General features: G+C 38.4%; 1 protein-coding gene across 1 annotated transcript in view; it reads right to left on the bottom strand.

Moving 5' to 3' along the window:
* Positions 1 to 748: 748 nt before the first annotated feature.
* Positions 749 to 15,343, bottom strand: part of LOC146509775 (GDNF family receptor alpha-4-like) — a 28,736-nt gene continuing 14,141 nt past the window's right edge. Inside the window, exons 7-8 of the mRNA XM_085175878.1 lie at positions 12,335 to 12,471; positions 749 to 9,083 (exon numbers count right to left, since the gene is read on the bottom strand). Coding sequence (XP_085032004.1) covers positions 8,883 to 9,083; positions 12,335 to 12,471 — 338 coding nt within the window. The 3' untranslated portion in view covers positions 749 to 8,882. The remainder of the gene's footprint in view (positions 9,084 to 12,334; positions 12,472 to 15,343) is intronic.

Genomic DNA, 15,343 nt, shown 5'->3' with positions numbered 1-15,343 from the left:
TTTTTTGCAGTTTCATGCTCTGACCTTGGGGTGAATTTGCTGGGACAGCTGCTCCTGGGGAGTGTCTTGAATGTTCCCGAATAATCTTGCTCACTGTAGAATGATGGAGTTCAAATTGTTTGGAAATGGCCTTGTAACCCTTCCCAGATTGATGGGCAGCAGCAATTGCTTCTCTAAGATGATGATGCTGCTGCTGCTGATATCTTCCCTCCTTGGCATTGCGTTAACACTTAGCCGAATGCTCCAGACCAACAAAACGCCAAAATGTCTGCTGTTATGGAGGTGCTCGCACTTGTTGATGGTGTATATAATTAAGTGCATTTGATTAGCAGCACCTGGCTGCTATTTAACCTCTTAATTCCTATGGCAGCAGTAAAGGTATACTTAGTTTTTCCACATACTGTTTCTGCATACTTCTTGTAAATAATGACATGGTGTTCATCTTACATTGTACTCACCTGATTTCAAGACTTTTTGATTTTTTTTTATTATGTAAAATTTTGGAACTTAAAAAAATGTTGTACTGTAAGATGGAAGCAGGAAGCTCCTCCCACACATGAACAGTGGCTTGCAGAGCTCATGAGGTTTTTACATTTAGAAAAGATGAGATATACACTGGCAGGTTCAACTACCAAATTTCTTAAGGCATGGCAGCCATTCCTGATGTACATGGAAACATTTAAAATGACCACCTTATCATGACCGGATGCCATATCTCTATATCACTATCATAGTTAACTGTACACTGAATGTCCCTTATACATTTTATTTTTATATTTGTTTGTTGTTGTTTGTTTGTTTTTTGTTGTTTTGTAGGGGTTTCTTTGGTTTGTTTGTTTGTTTGTTTGTTTGTTTCTGTTATCTTTTGGGGTATTGTAAATACTGAACAGCAAACTACTGTATGTTCAATGTTTTGTTATTAACATGCTGCTGTGACTAAAATAAAATTTATAAAAATTAAATAAATTAAAAAATGGTGTACTGTATAAACAACACCCCTGTTGTAAGCAGACTTCCAGTGCCTCAGTGACATCTGCAGTGTTCATGATGTGAGCAGAACACCATCTACTATACACAAGTCGCTACTTTCAAAATTTCCATCTGTTTTCATTCATTAATGTCCCATCAAGTGAAAGAAAACAGACTCATGAGAAAATGCACCACCTTAGCATTTCTACAATAAAGAGCTGCCCTTTCAGTGTTTGTTCACAGCACTGTTTCATGGTTAATATTTGAAGTAAAAGGAAAGTTAGAAGAGTATGAAATCTTAATTGTATTAAAATCCTAACATGCCCAAAGGAAGTGAGCGCTGATATGATGAGTCATATCAGCTTCGCACAGTTCCCGTCTGGGAAGTTACAATTTTACCTTGTAGTATTTTACCCTGTAGGCAAAGATCTACAAGGTCAAAATAGGTTTTTGCACCAAATCTCTGTAGTGCCCATATGATAACTGCATAGTGTTTCTTCCACACAGGCACTGATAAAAAGTAACTAATTAGATCTGCTCAAGCATGATATTTAACTACAGTTTGGGGTATCAAATAATTGTGAAGACTTGCTCTTCAGAGTAAGGTTTTACATTAAAAAATCAAGTAGTAATTGAGAAAAGCAATATAAACATAATTTTAAAAAATTAAAGCAGCAAGAACCAGTCTTTGAATAAAATATTTAGTTCCACTTGAGAGATTTCCCCTGAAAACATCTAGCTTAATTTACGTTATTTTTTTTAGCTTTTACCCAAAATAAAAGACTAGATGTAAGTCAAATATTTATAAAAGCTTTGCTTGTTATTCACCATTAAAAAATCTCTTTCATTTATATTTTGCATGGTGGCCATCCATAGTAGTGTGGTAACTACTGCAGAAAACTAAATATGTGTTGTTAGGACTAAACACATGTGGAGTAGTAAAACAGCAAAACACAGTAACATGAAGCTGGTGGTTCTCAAAGTGTGACAGGGAGACACAGTAGCCCGGATAGATCTGAAAACGGCGTTTTTGCCTAAAAACGCTCCACATTGAAACAGCCGAAAACGTTACGTTCCAGTACTGCGCATGCGTGAAACGCAAGGAGATTCGACCCGCCTCAGTTCTGGCTGCCGCTTATTTACTTTCCAGCTCTTTGAAACGTTGCAGCAAAATGTTGAGGAAAAGCACGGAGCTTTTTAAATGGACTAACAATGAGGCGGAGTTGTTGCTGCGAGTAACACAAAAGTACAAAGTTGCAAAAGCGAGTGAGAATTAAAGAATTTGAAGAAAAGCTATCTGAAGCATGTACAGACTGATATTAATCTTTATTAGGGCTGTCAACATTGAGCCCAAACAAAACAACTGCTGTATAATGCCCTCCGCTATCTTTGTTTAATTGGTCACATGACTGCATCATGTGACCAATGACTAACATGCGTCATTGTTTAAGTCTGCGTTTTTTGATGTCGACACTGCAATAAGCATTGTTTTCAAACGTATGCGTTTTCTAGAGCGTTTTGAAAATGCTGTGTTTTCCATGAGCGCCGTCTCGCTGAGAAAACGCCGTCTCAGTGCGGACGGGAGGCCAAAACCGAGAGAAAACGATGCGTTTTCAAACGAAAACGAATTAGTGTGGACGTAGCCTACAAGGGGTAGTAGTGATTTTTTTAAAGGGAAAATAAACAGCACTTTGGTGATGCTATTGCACTGACTTTAATTCAACTTGGATCCATTCGCACATGCTTGGAGTGTGAACTTTTTTTTGTCTTGGCAGACAAAACTTGAGAAACAGTGATGTATCAGAGCATCAGTGCAATAATCTAATAATGTTACATTTAATAATTCACTGGATAATCAGATAGTTTAGAACATTTTGCGTAAATCTCAGTGTCCCTTGCAGGTTGTTTTTGTTACTTTCTGATATTGATGCTTTTCTGTTTGATTTCAGATGACATATAAAATGCTCTGTTTTGAATAAGTGTGTCTGATATGTTTTCCTATAGTTCTCTTAAAATTATTGAATATCCTGTATCTGTCACTATGCAAAAATATATTTCATTTCAAAGGGTTAATTGCTGGGTTGAAGATCTCACATCAGTGAACAATCACTCACAATGTGCAATGCAACCTTCCACACTGCACTTTTTTTTGCCTACACTCAGAATTAAGGACTCAGGGGAACTTTCCATTTCAGTGGAAGAATTCAAAATCAGTCTTCTAATGTCAAACTCTACACATGAATAATTCTGTGCAGTGAAGCTGAAACATTCGAGAGGAACAACATTAATCAAACCACATTTCTGACTGCAGGCCTTAAAGTAAAGAATCTAACAATTTTTTCTTTCTTCATTACTGTTCACAGGGTGATGTACAGTAGTGAACTTGCAGGCTGCATCATTGGGGTGGTGGAATCACAGGCAATGAGTCACCTTTGCGCACCTTTGATCTGCCAGCTTTTCGGGTAATTCTTGTTTACAGTGCTGACAGGTATCTGACTGTGTGTTTGTGTGCAGAATCAGTCTTGGAAAAAAAAATGCAACAACAGCACACAATAGTGGATATGAGAGAGAAGCTAATGGGATAATCTCAGTAGACTTTTTATATTTTTTTGCTGCACATATTATCATATTAATAAGAAAGGCCAATTTTGCTTACTGCTGTAAGATTTTGGGTTCATGCCTGAGTTATAGATTATTATTAATACATGTTACTTAATATAGGAAGATAAATGTTGTATGTGGGCATAGGATTACCTTCAAATGCATGCGCTGATTTACCTTATTAATAACCACATTAACATAACTGCTTATCTTTTATATATTATAAGCACAGCGCTGAGATATTAAGCAGTTCGACAGCCTCCCGGGGCAGAACAGTGGCTCAGCTGTGATTACTGTCACCACACAGTGAGAGGGTCCTGAGTTTGAATCCAAATGGAGCTGCACTGCATGCGGCGTTAAATTCCCATCGTTCCTGCTCTTTCCTCACAGATTGCTGCTCTTTCTACCCTTAAATGCCTCGTGTTTTTCGCAGACAGTCTGAAAACATATGTTTTCTCCATATCATGATATACTTTTGTTTTCCTTGTAGCCACTGGCTTCCATTTTCCATTTTTAACAGACAATATGGAGGCAGGATTTACTAGACAAGCTTTAGCAAAACGTTGTTAGCTTCACACTTTCAGTTGAGGGCTGCGATAGTTGGGGAAAGAAGTCAGAAACAACTACGCTAGCGTCACACTGATGGCATAACTAATAATCAAATGATTGAAGCCTAATCTATAGTGAACACGAGGGCAGACATTGACAGGCCATTAACAGGAAGCACAGTAGCAAACGCTCAGTCATAAATAATGTTTAAACAGCTAAATTCCCTTTGGCTACTTCAGCATTGTAATACTGGAATAAAAATTTGACCAAATAATCTTTTGGTGTTAACAGCAGCACGACTGGTAGCTGTAAAAGGTAAGAAGTGGTGTGGTTTAGAACCATAATGTTGACAGTCCTTGAAAACCTAAATGTAATATTTGTTATTACATTATAAAAGATTTGACATTTTCAGCAATGAGTTTTGAACTCTCCGTGGCTTTTCTTCTGCAGACAGCAGTGTTCAAAAAAAACTTTTAAACTAGACAACAGAACATGTATCTGGTCTTCTAGACTGCTGTGTTTGACGTATGCATGCATACTAAAGGATATTGATTTATTGATAAACTATTCCCAGTAGTAGTACAGCTTTAAAGAAAGAAAACCAATACAATAGCAGGATAAATATTATAACCGAGGACGCTCAGCGGCTTTTCTCAGATTCGTTTTTGTTTTTCAAATCATAGATCACCTAAAATGAATGAATAAAATAAAAAAAGAAACCTAATTGTATTTGCACTATGCTGCACTCCTGGCTGCAGCTGTCTCACAGCCACTTCCCTACAATAATGCCCGAGGCTCTAAAAATAACAACAGCAACGCTGTGTATGAAATGTTTACCCGTGATGGTTTCTAGTAAATGGGTTAAAATGTGAGAAACCACTCAGAACTTGAGAGCTCCCACTGGTCATAAATAACAAAACATAGAAGATATTTTTTCCTCAGGGGGATTAATAAAGTATAACTTAACTTTGGGGACACTTGGCTGAGTTTGGACATACACAACAAAGGCCCAGAGCCCTTGTGCTGCACTTTTTTGTAATTAAAGTTTCCATTGCTGCCTAAAAATCATTTCACTGTAGCTTGTTCATGTCACAGCGGCTTCATTTTGTATGTAGACACCCCAGACCCTGTAATCACCTCTGTCAGTCAGGAGTGAAATGTAAAAATGAGAGTCCTGGCTCAATTTGTCCAGAGTCAATATATAAGCTGGAGGGAAATTAAAGTGACTTATTAGCCTGAACATTTGACTTTCAATTAGAGCTAATTAAGCTACAAATAGTATTTATACAGTCATCAAATAAAAAGCTTTACATATCCTTAGCAGGTCTAAAAATAAAGCAAATATAGCCTGAGATGAAAAAAACATGGCATATTACATCCTGTCATTATTCATTTAACAATATTTTTTCATTTTTAGCCATTCTGTTGTAGATTTGCTGCTGTGCTTGGGATCATCGTCTTGTTTCCTCACAATGTTTTGGCAAATCCTTTAGCTGTAAGACAGACAACCTACTTTGATATAAAAAGGACTTTGTGGTCAACTTAATGACGCCGATGTGTCCAGGTCCTGTCTTAGCAAAACAAACCCAAATCATTAACCCTCTACCACCGTGCTTGACAGTTGGTATGAGGTGTTTGTGCTGATATGCTGTGTTTGTGTTTTTATCAAATGTAGCACTGTATTATGGCCACACATCTCCACTTTGGTCTTGCATGTCCAAAGAGTCATTATTCTAGAGGTCTTGCGGTTAGTTGCAACTTTGCAAACCTAAGCTTTTTCTTCTTTCTAGAGTGAAGAGGCTTTCAACACTTCCAAACAAACTGCAGTTGTTCAGTCTTTCTCTAATTGTACTATCATGAACTTTAGCATTTAACATGCTAACTGAAGCCCTGCTAGGATCTAAGATGCAACTCCTTTTCCAGTTTCTGTGAGGATTGCACAATCTGACTTTAGGGTGAATTTTCTCACTGTACAATAATGAACTTTAAATGATTGGGAAATAACCTCATAACCCATACAAGATTAATGGGCGGCAACGATTGCTTTTCTTATTGGCATTGTGTTACCACACACCTTAATGCTCCAGAAAACTGCCAAAACTTGCTTTTATAGAGGTGCTCACACTGAATGATGATCAGTCAAGTGCATTTTATTAGCATCACCTGGCTGCTACTTAGCCTCTTAATTCCTGTGGAAGCAGCAAGGGAATACTTAATTTTTGCACAATGCATCTGCATTTTGGCTTAGTTTTTGTTAAATAAATAATAACATGATTTTGTAGTTCTTATGAGGTTGTAGTTCCCTAATTTGAAGACTTGTTAACGACCAGATTATTTTTGATGGTTTCACAATAAGTAAAACCTAAGAGCTTTCTTATAATAACTGGATACTTTAACACTCTTTTTTATTTTTATTTTTTTCCAACTAATTGATTTAATGTTCACTTACATTATAAATGACCAAAAAGCCCTTTCACAGCGGTCGTTCCTCGGTCATTCAAAAGCACTTTTTTCAATTTCCAACATGACTTTTATTTTGATTTTTTTTAACAAACTGGAACACTTTATGCTATGTCACAAAATTACACAGTTAATACACACTAAGGTCAGCATTATTCAGCATGTCTGGTATGTTTTTACAAGCATTGAAACAGTACTGTACATAGCCTCACCACATCCATGATATAACATACAAACTGTCTGGGGAATAGTTACAGTTTCTTTAACATCTCAGTTTTATGCATGGAAAGTAAGCTGATGTAAACGTTTACTTTACATAGTTTACAAATATAAACAAACCTGCGGACACACATGTAAACTCACATTAAGTCGTTAAGGCCAGAGTGCACGGGATGCAATTACTGACACTTGTCATTGGATGCTTAAGAGCTCGCTGCGGCTGATTCTACAGCGTAAACGCTGTGATGGGTGATGTTTCTCTGTCATTAGCGGCACGCCTCCTCCATGGTCTGCTTCATAAATGTGAATGCCTGCTGGTTGTCAAATCAGACTATTACTTCACTTCTTCTGTCCGGGTATGTTCTCTTGGCACCAGCTAAGCATGAAGTCATACTTCAAAACTTTGCTCTCAACAAGTAAGTGGTCAAAAATCTTGCATGATGTCATTTCGCCCTACAGTCAGTAATAGTCACTGCAGGTGCACTAGCCTTACAACATCCATTCAAAGTCCAACTTTAACTTCCCCAAACTTTGAAATAGGATAGACTGGCACTCAGGGAAACAGGGCTTATATGCTTCCAGCGTCTCCTTTACGCCTTCACACTGTCGAGACATATCCAAAGTTCAGTCTTCATATTAATAAACAACTCCAGCAGATGTTGGTGACGCAGTCTTGAGTCACCCATCAATGCAATTACTCCAATACATATTATTTTCTTAAAAACATGAATTCATAATTACAATGAATTGGTGCTATAGCGGTTTATGACTAGTGAGAAACCATGGAGCGATTTTCTTTGCAGAGCTACTTCTTGGAAATCATCAAATCAAAGAAGTTTACCCCTCTTAAAAAGCTTCACTATCCTTCTCTTTACCTACACCCCTGCAGCTGCATAATTTCACAAGAAAATGAGCCATAAGAGGAAAAATCATTAACATCAGCAAAAGATATTTCAGGCAGAGAGAATGGCTCAATGTGCTGCTCAATGATCAGAGCAGCCAGCAGGCTTTACAGCCTCCTGTGTCCGTCTCTATCACTGCATCTCGCTCTCGCAGCATCTACAGTGCATGATGGTGAAGGCGCACTAAAAACACATCTCCTAAGGATAAAAGAAGTGAGAGGGTATGACAGCAGTAAATTGGCTTTTTCCTCCCCTGAGCCCTACTCTAGACTTCCCCTGCATGCTGAGCAATTTGAATTGTGCTGTAATTGCTTATGTTGCTTTTCTCTCCTCGTCATTTCTACAAAAGAATTTGATCTCATTACTTTTGCCTGTGGTTGAATTCGCAGCCACTCACTGCGGTAGGAATAATACTAAGTGGCGTGTTAACAAAAGAAAGGGAGCAGAGTGACTCTTGCTCTCAGCTTTTCGGTGCGCCAAACGCAAAGAACTGTATACAACGCGACAACGCGTTGGTTTTACATTTCGTCACTTTATTAAATGAAGCCATTGCCAAAAGTGTTTCGTTTTTAGTGGTACAAAGCAGCTTAAGTGTGGTGCGGTTCCCTATTAGCTCGTTGTGAAGTGGATTATCTTACTCTGCCACAGTACGAAGGAGGGAGAGGAAGAGCCGAAGGGGCAGCAGAGAAACGGATGCGACATGGGTCAAGAAAAAGAAATCAAAAGCCATGCTCATGCCTGGTTGCAGTGGAGTAGACTGGTTATGGTTTTTGGGAGCAAGTAAAGTGAATGTGGCCTTGGGCAATGTGCTTCTTGGTAAAAGAGGGGTTTCAGTGTGAAGCAAGCTCTAGATGGAGCATTTGCCCAGAGAAAACCTCTCAATTCACCCATGCTCTCATGTATCTGCTCATGCTGTTGCCTTCCTTTCATTTGAGACAACTTGAGCACAGACAACATGGATACAGTGGGGCTACAGATATCTTTTAACATTTGAGGAGGCTCAAGAGGAAAAGAAGATAGAAAAAAATGCTGGGATACAAAACTAGAAAAAAGGAAAGAAAAAGTGTTATGAGTATTTACATTTCTTCTTCATGACAGTCCTCTGAGGTCCATTCTGAGTGCTGAGATGGATTTGACAGCAGTAGCGAGTGTAAAATGTAAGTGGAGAATGAGATGGAGGCTTCAGTAGCTCCAACACTTCCAGTCTATGATGAGCGCAGGCAGCAGCAGTAATGGATACACGGGCACTGCTTGGTTAGCTGCTCCCCGCTGGCTCCCTCTAGCACCCGATTCTGTGTCAGAGTCCTTCTCGGAATATGGCGGAATGACGTTGAATTCTTCGCTTGCCTCTTCCTCCTGCTCCTCTTCTTCGCTGTCTTCCATCTGCGGGAAGCACAGGAAGAGCGATTCTTTCAATTAACATGTGTGCTGGAGCATGGAGGAGAGGTCAGGAAGAGAATGTCTACATTAACCCAGAATCTAAAGCACATGTAAAAATATCCTAAAGGCAAAAAACCTGGAAGCTAAGACATGACTTTTAGGTTAACAAAAGACAGAAAGTACATTTCGTTTGTGCAACTTGAAACTATCTATCTATATGTATATATAGATGCGTGTTTTTGTTGTCAGTTCTCAATGCTATTTGTACACTATTTTAAATAAAGAAAAAAAGGTCAACCCCCAGGACGGGACCTATAGGATGTCAGAGAAGTGAAATGGGCAGGGCAACAGATACACAGTTATAGGAGGAGCTGAGAAGAGAGAACCACAGACGGGAATGAAAATTAGCAACTAGGAAGCCACGGTGAGGGAACGGCCACTGGTGAGCCACTGTCGTCCAGAGCATAGTGAGTGCTTAAGAGGTAGGACGAGGTCAAAAATGGAAGAACCAACAAAAAAATCTGCAGTAAGCAACTTGATCATTGTAGCAATCACCTCAGTAAGACCCCCCAGAGTGGAGACTCATGCCAAAGGACTAACAAGTGCTGCACTAGCTTCCAAAACAACTTACTTTGCTGTAGCAAGTAGGGAAAGTTTTCTTCTTCTGTGGTTGCAAATACTATTTTATGATTTGGAGTTTTTATATCTACTGAATTGCCTGACAGCTTTATTCTGCTCACCATTTGATTTGGTAAGATTTTATATTTTTATGTCCTGTATTTCCATATTTTTGCTATTACATCCATGATCTTGAAGTAAATTTGAATGTTTTATCTTTTTTATCGTTAATGTTTTTGGGATGATCCATTTTTTATTGTGAATAAATGATTTTTATCTACTCTTTAAGCGACCACTCTCTTCCTCTGCTCTCTGCTCCACTCAGTATCAAAAGAAAAAAGGAGATGTGTGGTGCTGATCTGTGGATCCTTACTGAAACCTAATAATAGTTAGAGTACAACTGTTGACAGTTTTTCAGTTTGCTGCAATAGAAAAATGGAACAAACAAATGTACCAAGACCATCAGACCATAAAAGTAAACTTTAACTTCTACTTTTGCTAATAGGAAGTTGGGAAAATTGCCTTTTTTCACTATAGCAGGACAGGGCTGTCAGCATATATAAAAACTGGCAGGTATAGGCTGAATATAATTACTGGTTGGACCACTGTTTTTATTCAAAAACCAAATTCTGTTTTCATCCATATTTTTCAAAGGTTTGTGAAAGTAAATCTTTCCATGTTTGTCATTGGCTGATTGGTCACATGCTGCTAACACTGCCTCTCATTGCTAAATTAGGAAACTGCAGATTGTCTCACTGAGTTAACAAACACCTTCGTGTGACTGCTTAGCCTGATTGTCAATGTTGGAGTTAAACCAGAGGAGGAAAAGATATTTGGGCTATGCAAAAGAACTGACCTTTGCACTCTTTTGCCTTTCAGCCCCTCCCCACAGCGAGGGAGTCTACACACAGAGTCGAATCTGTAAAGATGATCATTTCTGATACGTAGCATATAGCATGTATATAAGGGGCACTACAACCTGTAAAGGCTTCCTACTCAAATTCTATGACCTAAAGTACAAATAGGCAGTTAAACTACGATGAAGCACATAACCCAGCTGTCCTTGGCAGATTAGTAACACTCCAAAAATTACAATTTAAATGTAAAAATGAGGATCATAAGAACCCAACACTTCTAGTAAGCCTGGTCCATTATTAATATTAATGAAATTCTATAAAATCACATTTAGGAGTCCCACCAGTAATCTCCAATTTGTCGTGCAAAAGATTTAAAAAGTCAAAAGCATCACTCTGAGGTAAATGTGCACAACACTTGGGATGACGGATCTTGCTATTTAGGCTTTTCCAATGTCTTCTGTTTCCTCATGTAATCTGTTTTTGACTGTATTTGTATTTCAGGTCTCCGGGGAGCTATATCAGCTCTGCCCAGGCTTTTGTTTCATCATTTCATTGAAGATAATTCTTTAAAAGTCTGGCTGTATGTTTGGGGTTGTTACCTTATGCCACGGGAAAATTTGGGACAAATGAGATGTCACACCATGGAACTATGTGATGGATAAGAATATAAAACCTGAAAGTGAACATTTACACAGTCGAGACAAGCCAGCAGGCAGAAAACTCCCACATTAGCTCAGTATTAATACATAAATGTATGCTGGGCTTTCTCTGGTCTATGCTTTTGATGTGAAGCAGCGTACAGAAGCAGTGGTTTTCACTTTCTGACCATAGAGCAACATCTACTGATGACCTGGGTGTGATCTTTTTTCAGTAAAATATTAGGTTATTCACAAAATGTTGCTCTCAGTGGATTGTTTAAAGCTATTTGTACAAATAAGAAAGAAGCAGAGCTTAATATTAATAACCCAGATCACATTTTACACGACTTCTCCTTCGAGAGTTCACATTCAACAATCTCTCACTGCTGTATGACTTTCTGTGCTATATAATTTTCCTTTGAGAATGCCCTGAGTTACAGTGAAGCCTCCATTCAAACACAGCCACAGAGGGCTGTGAGGGCACACTGAATGGAAAGAGACTGAGTCCTCACCTCAGATCCTTACTTTAGTTTGAGTTTTATTTTTTGGTCTTGACATTTCACTGCATTAAAAGTACAGAAGGTAACTTGTAGCGCAGTCATCTATCCATTTTTTCATTCAGGTTTTCTCAAATCAGTGCATCGATAAAAGCATCAAAGGAGGTGTGGAGTGATGCTGCAGAGTTTCACTTTGGTGTATCCACAAGAATTCATAATCTGACCTTTTTCAGTGAAACTGCAGAAATGAACTGTGCATCTCGATGTCTTCTAAATCTACTAGCGGCGGTGTTTCTGTGCTACGAGGGTGGGTGGCTTGGGATAGGAGGAAAAGAAAATGAGGAATTAGAAGGATTAAACTAGTGAGAGAATGGAGACTATGAAGCAGATGGGTGTGCATACATGAATATTAAAAGTAAGGGCTGAGTCTACTGCTGCAAACACCTACGGCTAATCCTAGGCCACAATAAGAGGTGTGGATAGGAGAGAGAGGGAGGGAAGTAATCTGAGTTTATACAAGGAGCTCCGGAGCCCGGAACACTGCGATAGTCCCACTTAGGCGTTATCACCTGATACACAGGCGACTGCCTCTTTAGCTGAACTGGTACCACCAGCATATGGCGCAGAGAGCACAGACAACTTACACTGTCGAATTCAGGAAGAGTGTTAACACTGACGTGGACCTTCTCCTGGTAAACGTGTGGGGAGGGCTGAGAAGTTGGCATGGGAGAGTTTTCCACAGGAGGAGGTGCGGAGATTCCCATGGAGCTGATGGCACTGCCTAAAAACAAAAGCAGCAGGGGAAATCTTCTTTAGCTTCACATCATTATTCATCCCTGAAGCATCACCCAAAAAAAATTTTCTGTGACTTTTCTAAGCATAGTTAGAGCCATTAGCTGTGAAAACACTGTGCAAAACTGCATGAGATATGAGCCTCTCTTTTTTGTTTTTTGTTTTTGTGGCACGGTAGTGCACCGTTTAGCACATTCACCTCAAATCAGAAAGGTTCTGTTTTCAAACCTGCTACTCTGAGACCTCTGCGTGTAAAGTTCTACCTGTGGCCACTTGAACTTTCTCTGCGTGCTTCAGCCTCTTCCATCAGCCATTGGATGGATTGCGGTGAAATTGGTACATATACCCACATATCCCTTGGCATGAGTTTTGATAACTGAAATTTCCTGACTTTTCATTTAATGCCACCTTTAGGTCAAAACCTTGTACAATATTTCTGTTGGCTCCCTACATATAAAATGGGATGAAAATAATCTAATTTCACATCTCTTCTACACATTCCAAATGTTATTTTAGCTAAATCCCACAGAGAACCTCCTGGCTGCCAAAGACAAGAAAATATCTGCTTTGGTGTGAACAATTATTCCAGAAATTAGCTGGGTCCATGCCACATGTTACCAAGCAGTTCTGATAAATGGTAAATGGTAAATGGCCTGTATTTGTATAGCGCTTTACACATCCAGTCATCCACCCATTCACACACACATTCACACACGGATAGTTGAAGGACAGTAAATAAAATACTAAAATATTCAAATTAATATTGCAACTGTTTGTATTTGTGGTGAAGTCATTAGTGGGTATACAAATACTTGTACGTAAATGTAAGTATATTCATGTGAAAGAGGTTTTCACAGGACTGCATGGTATCCTGTGATCCAATAGCTTGTAGGGATAACTGTAGCAGTAGTAACTTAAAGTAATTGTTTTCTGTATGACTTTGTCAGTCTCTCACATTTTTAAAAAAAAAAAGCCTCTTTCTGCTGGTAACCCCTCCAAACAAGCCACACTTGTTCAGGCTTTTTCTAATAGTACTGTCATGAACTTTAACATTTAGTAAGCGAACTGAGCCCCGTAGAGTAAAAGATGTATCTCTTTGATTTTGTGCAGTTTCTGTGAGCACTGCACAGTCTGACCTTGGGGTGAATTTATTGGATGTCCACTCCTGGGAAGATTGTGGCAGTGTGTAAACACACACCTGAATGCTCCACACCAGCAAGCCACCAAAACCTCAGCTTTTTTTTAGAGGTGCTCACATGTGCTGATGAGGAATTAATCAAGATTAGCAACACCCAGGTGCTACTTATCCTGTTAATTCCTATGGAGAAAATGATAGTGTAGTTCGTTTTTCACAGTAATACATAGAGTGGTAAGAAAACTTTCTTTTTCACATGACTGCAGTTATTGCTTAAACACTTTTAAGTCCTTTAAATACTGCTATTTGCACTAAAAATATTACCCGTGTAATGTTTTAAATTTATATTTATATAAACACGAATATTCCTTGCTGTGGGATATTCTAGCTTCAACCTGTCAGACATTGGCTACAGGGTGGGATATATAAAATGCACATCCTTGAAACTAGTCATTGTAATATTTGGTATGTGCTGCATTCGGTTTCTTTCTTTTGCGTGTTCACTCAGCTACTTATATCTTAATCCCAAATAATTTGATGCAGGTAACCAATGACTGCTGTGTATACTAGACATGTATTGACTGATTCTTGGCTGGACAACACTTAATGTTTGATCATATTTTACTCAAGAGAGTAAGTTGTTATTCTCTTAATAACAATTGTTATTAAGAGAATAACAATTATTCTTGTTCTCTTATTAGAGTACAGTACATCAGTAAAAATCTACTTACACAGCAGCAAAATGAGATAATACCCTTCCAACCATTCTGATTTGGCAACAGTTCAACAAGAAGCCACATTATATTTACCAGATTTGGTGAAAGGATTTATTGACACAGAGCTTGGAAATCAGATTCACATTTGGCAGCCAGCCACACACCAGAGATGATGTCTCTTGCCACTGATTTATTTATAAGAAAACATTATGGTTCAATGGTTTGCCATTTCAATCATCAATTATGACCCACCTAATTTGAATTCTGTGTTCATGCACATTTAAAATTCTCACTTAGATCAGCATGCCTACATCAGTTTAAATAATACTCTAAAAGTAACATTTCCTCGGTCATTATGCTGACACAGGGTGATTTGTCACATACAAGATACTTAGCGTAAAGATGAGCAGTGTGTTTAAATTTTGATTTGTAAGATGCATCAGCTACTTGTGCTCCCATTTAAATTTACAAGAACTCCTTCAAATAACACAAAATGTAGAAAAAATACTATTAAAAATAAAATCAACATATATTACCAAATCCTCAAATGTGAATGTCAATAAGCGTATAGTAAATGATCAAAAAGGTACATTGTTTCTTCAAGTTGTATTTTTACAGTCTCCTTAGTTAAGTTTAAACTTCCTGAAACTGAAACTTTGAAACACACCTGACTCTCTGAATGTTCATGCACACTTTTATTTTCTCAGAATGACTAGGACATACTCATGCCACAGCTTTGTTTAGCCTATTCCTGTTGGCTGTGAAATGATAATGACACGATGCTTTCATAAGGAGTTGTAGTTGCATAAATACAAACAAAATATGGGTCATTGTAGCCCATTGCAAGGTGGTTGCTAGGCAACATCATGACACTATAATATATAAATGTATAATTCAGTTTTTACAGATATATACAAATGTTATTGTGAAATTAAAATGACAGGATGCTTGCATAAGGTGTTATAGGTGCATACATGCTAAAACCAGGTCCTTTTAGACCTTTGCTAGCT

Source organism: Neolamprologus multifasciatus, chromosome 10 (genome assembly GCF_963576455.1).
Source record: "Neolamprologus multifasciatus chromosome 10, fNeoMul1.2, whole genome shotgun sequence".
In the NCBI taxonomy this organism is placed as follows: domain Eukaryota; kingdom Metazoa; phylum Chordata; class Actinopteri; order Cichliformes; family Cichlidae; genus Neolamprologus; species Neolamprologus multifasciatus.
The sequence above is the reverse complement of the archived record's forward strand: the minus strand, read 5'-3'. Positions and strand labels throughout refer to the sequence as shown.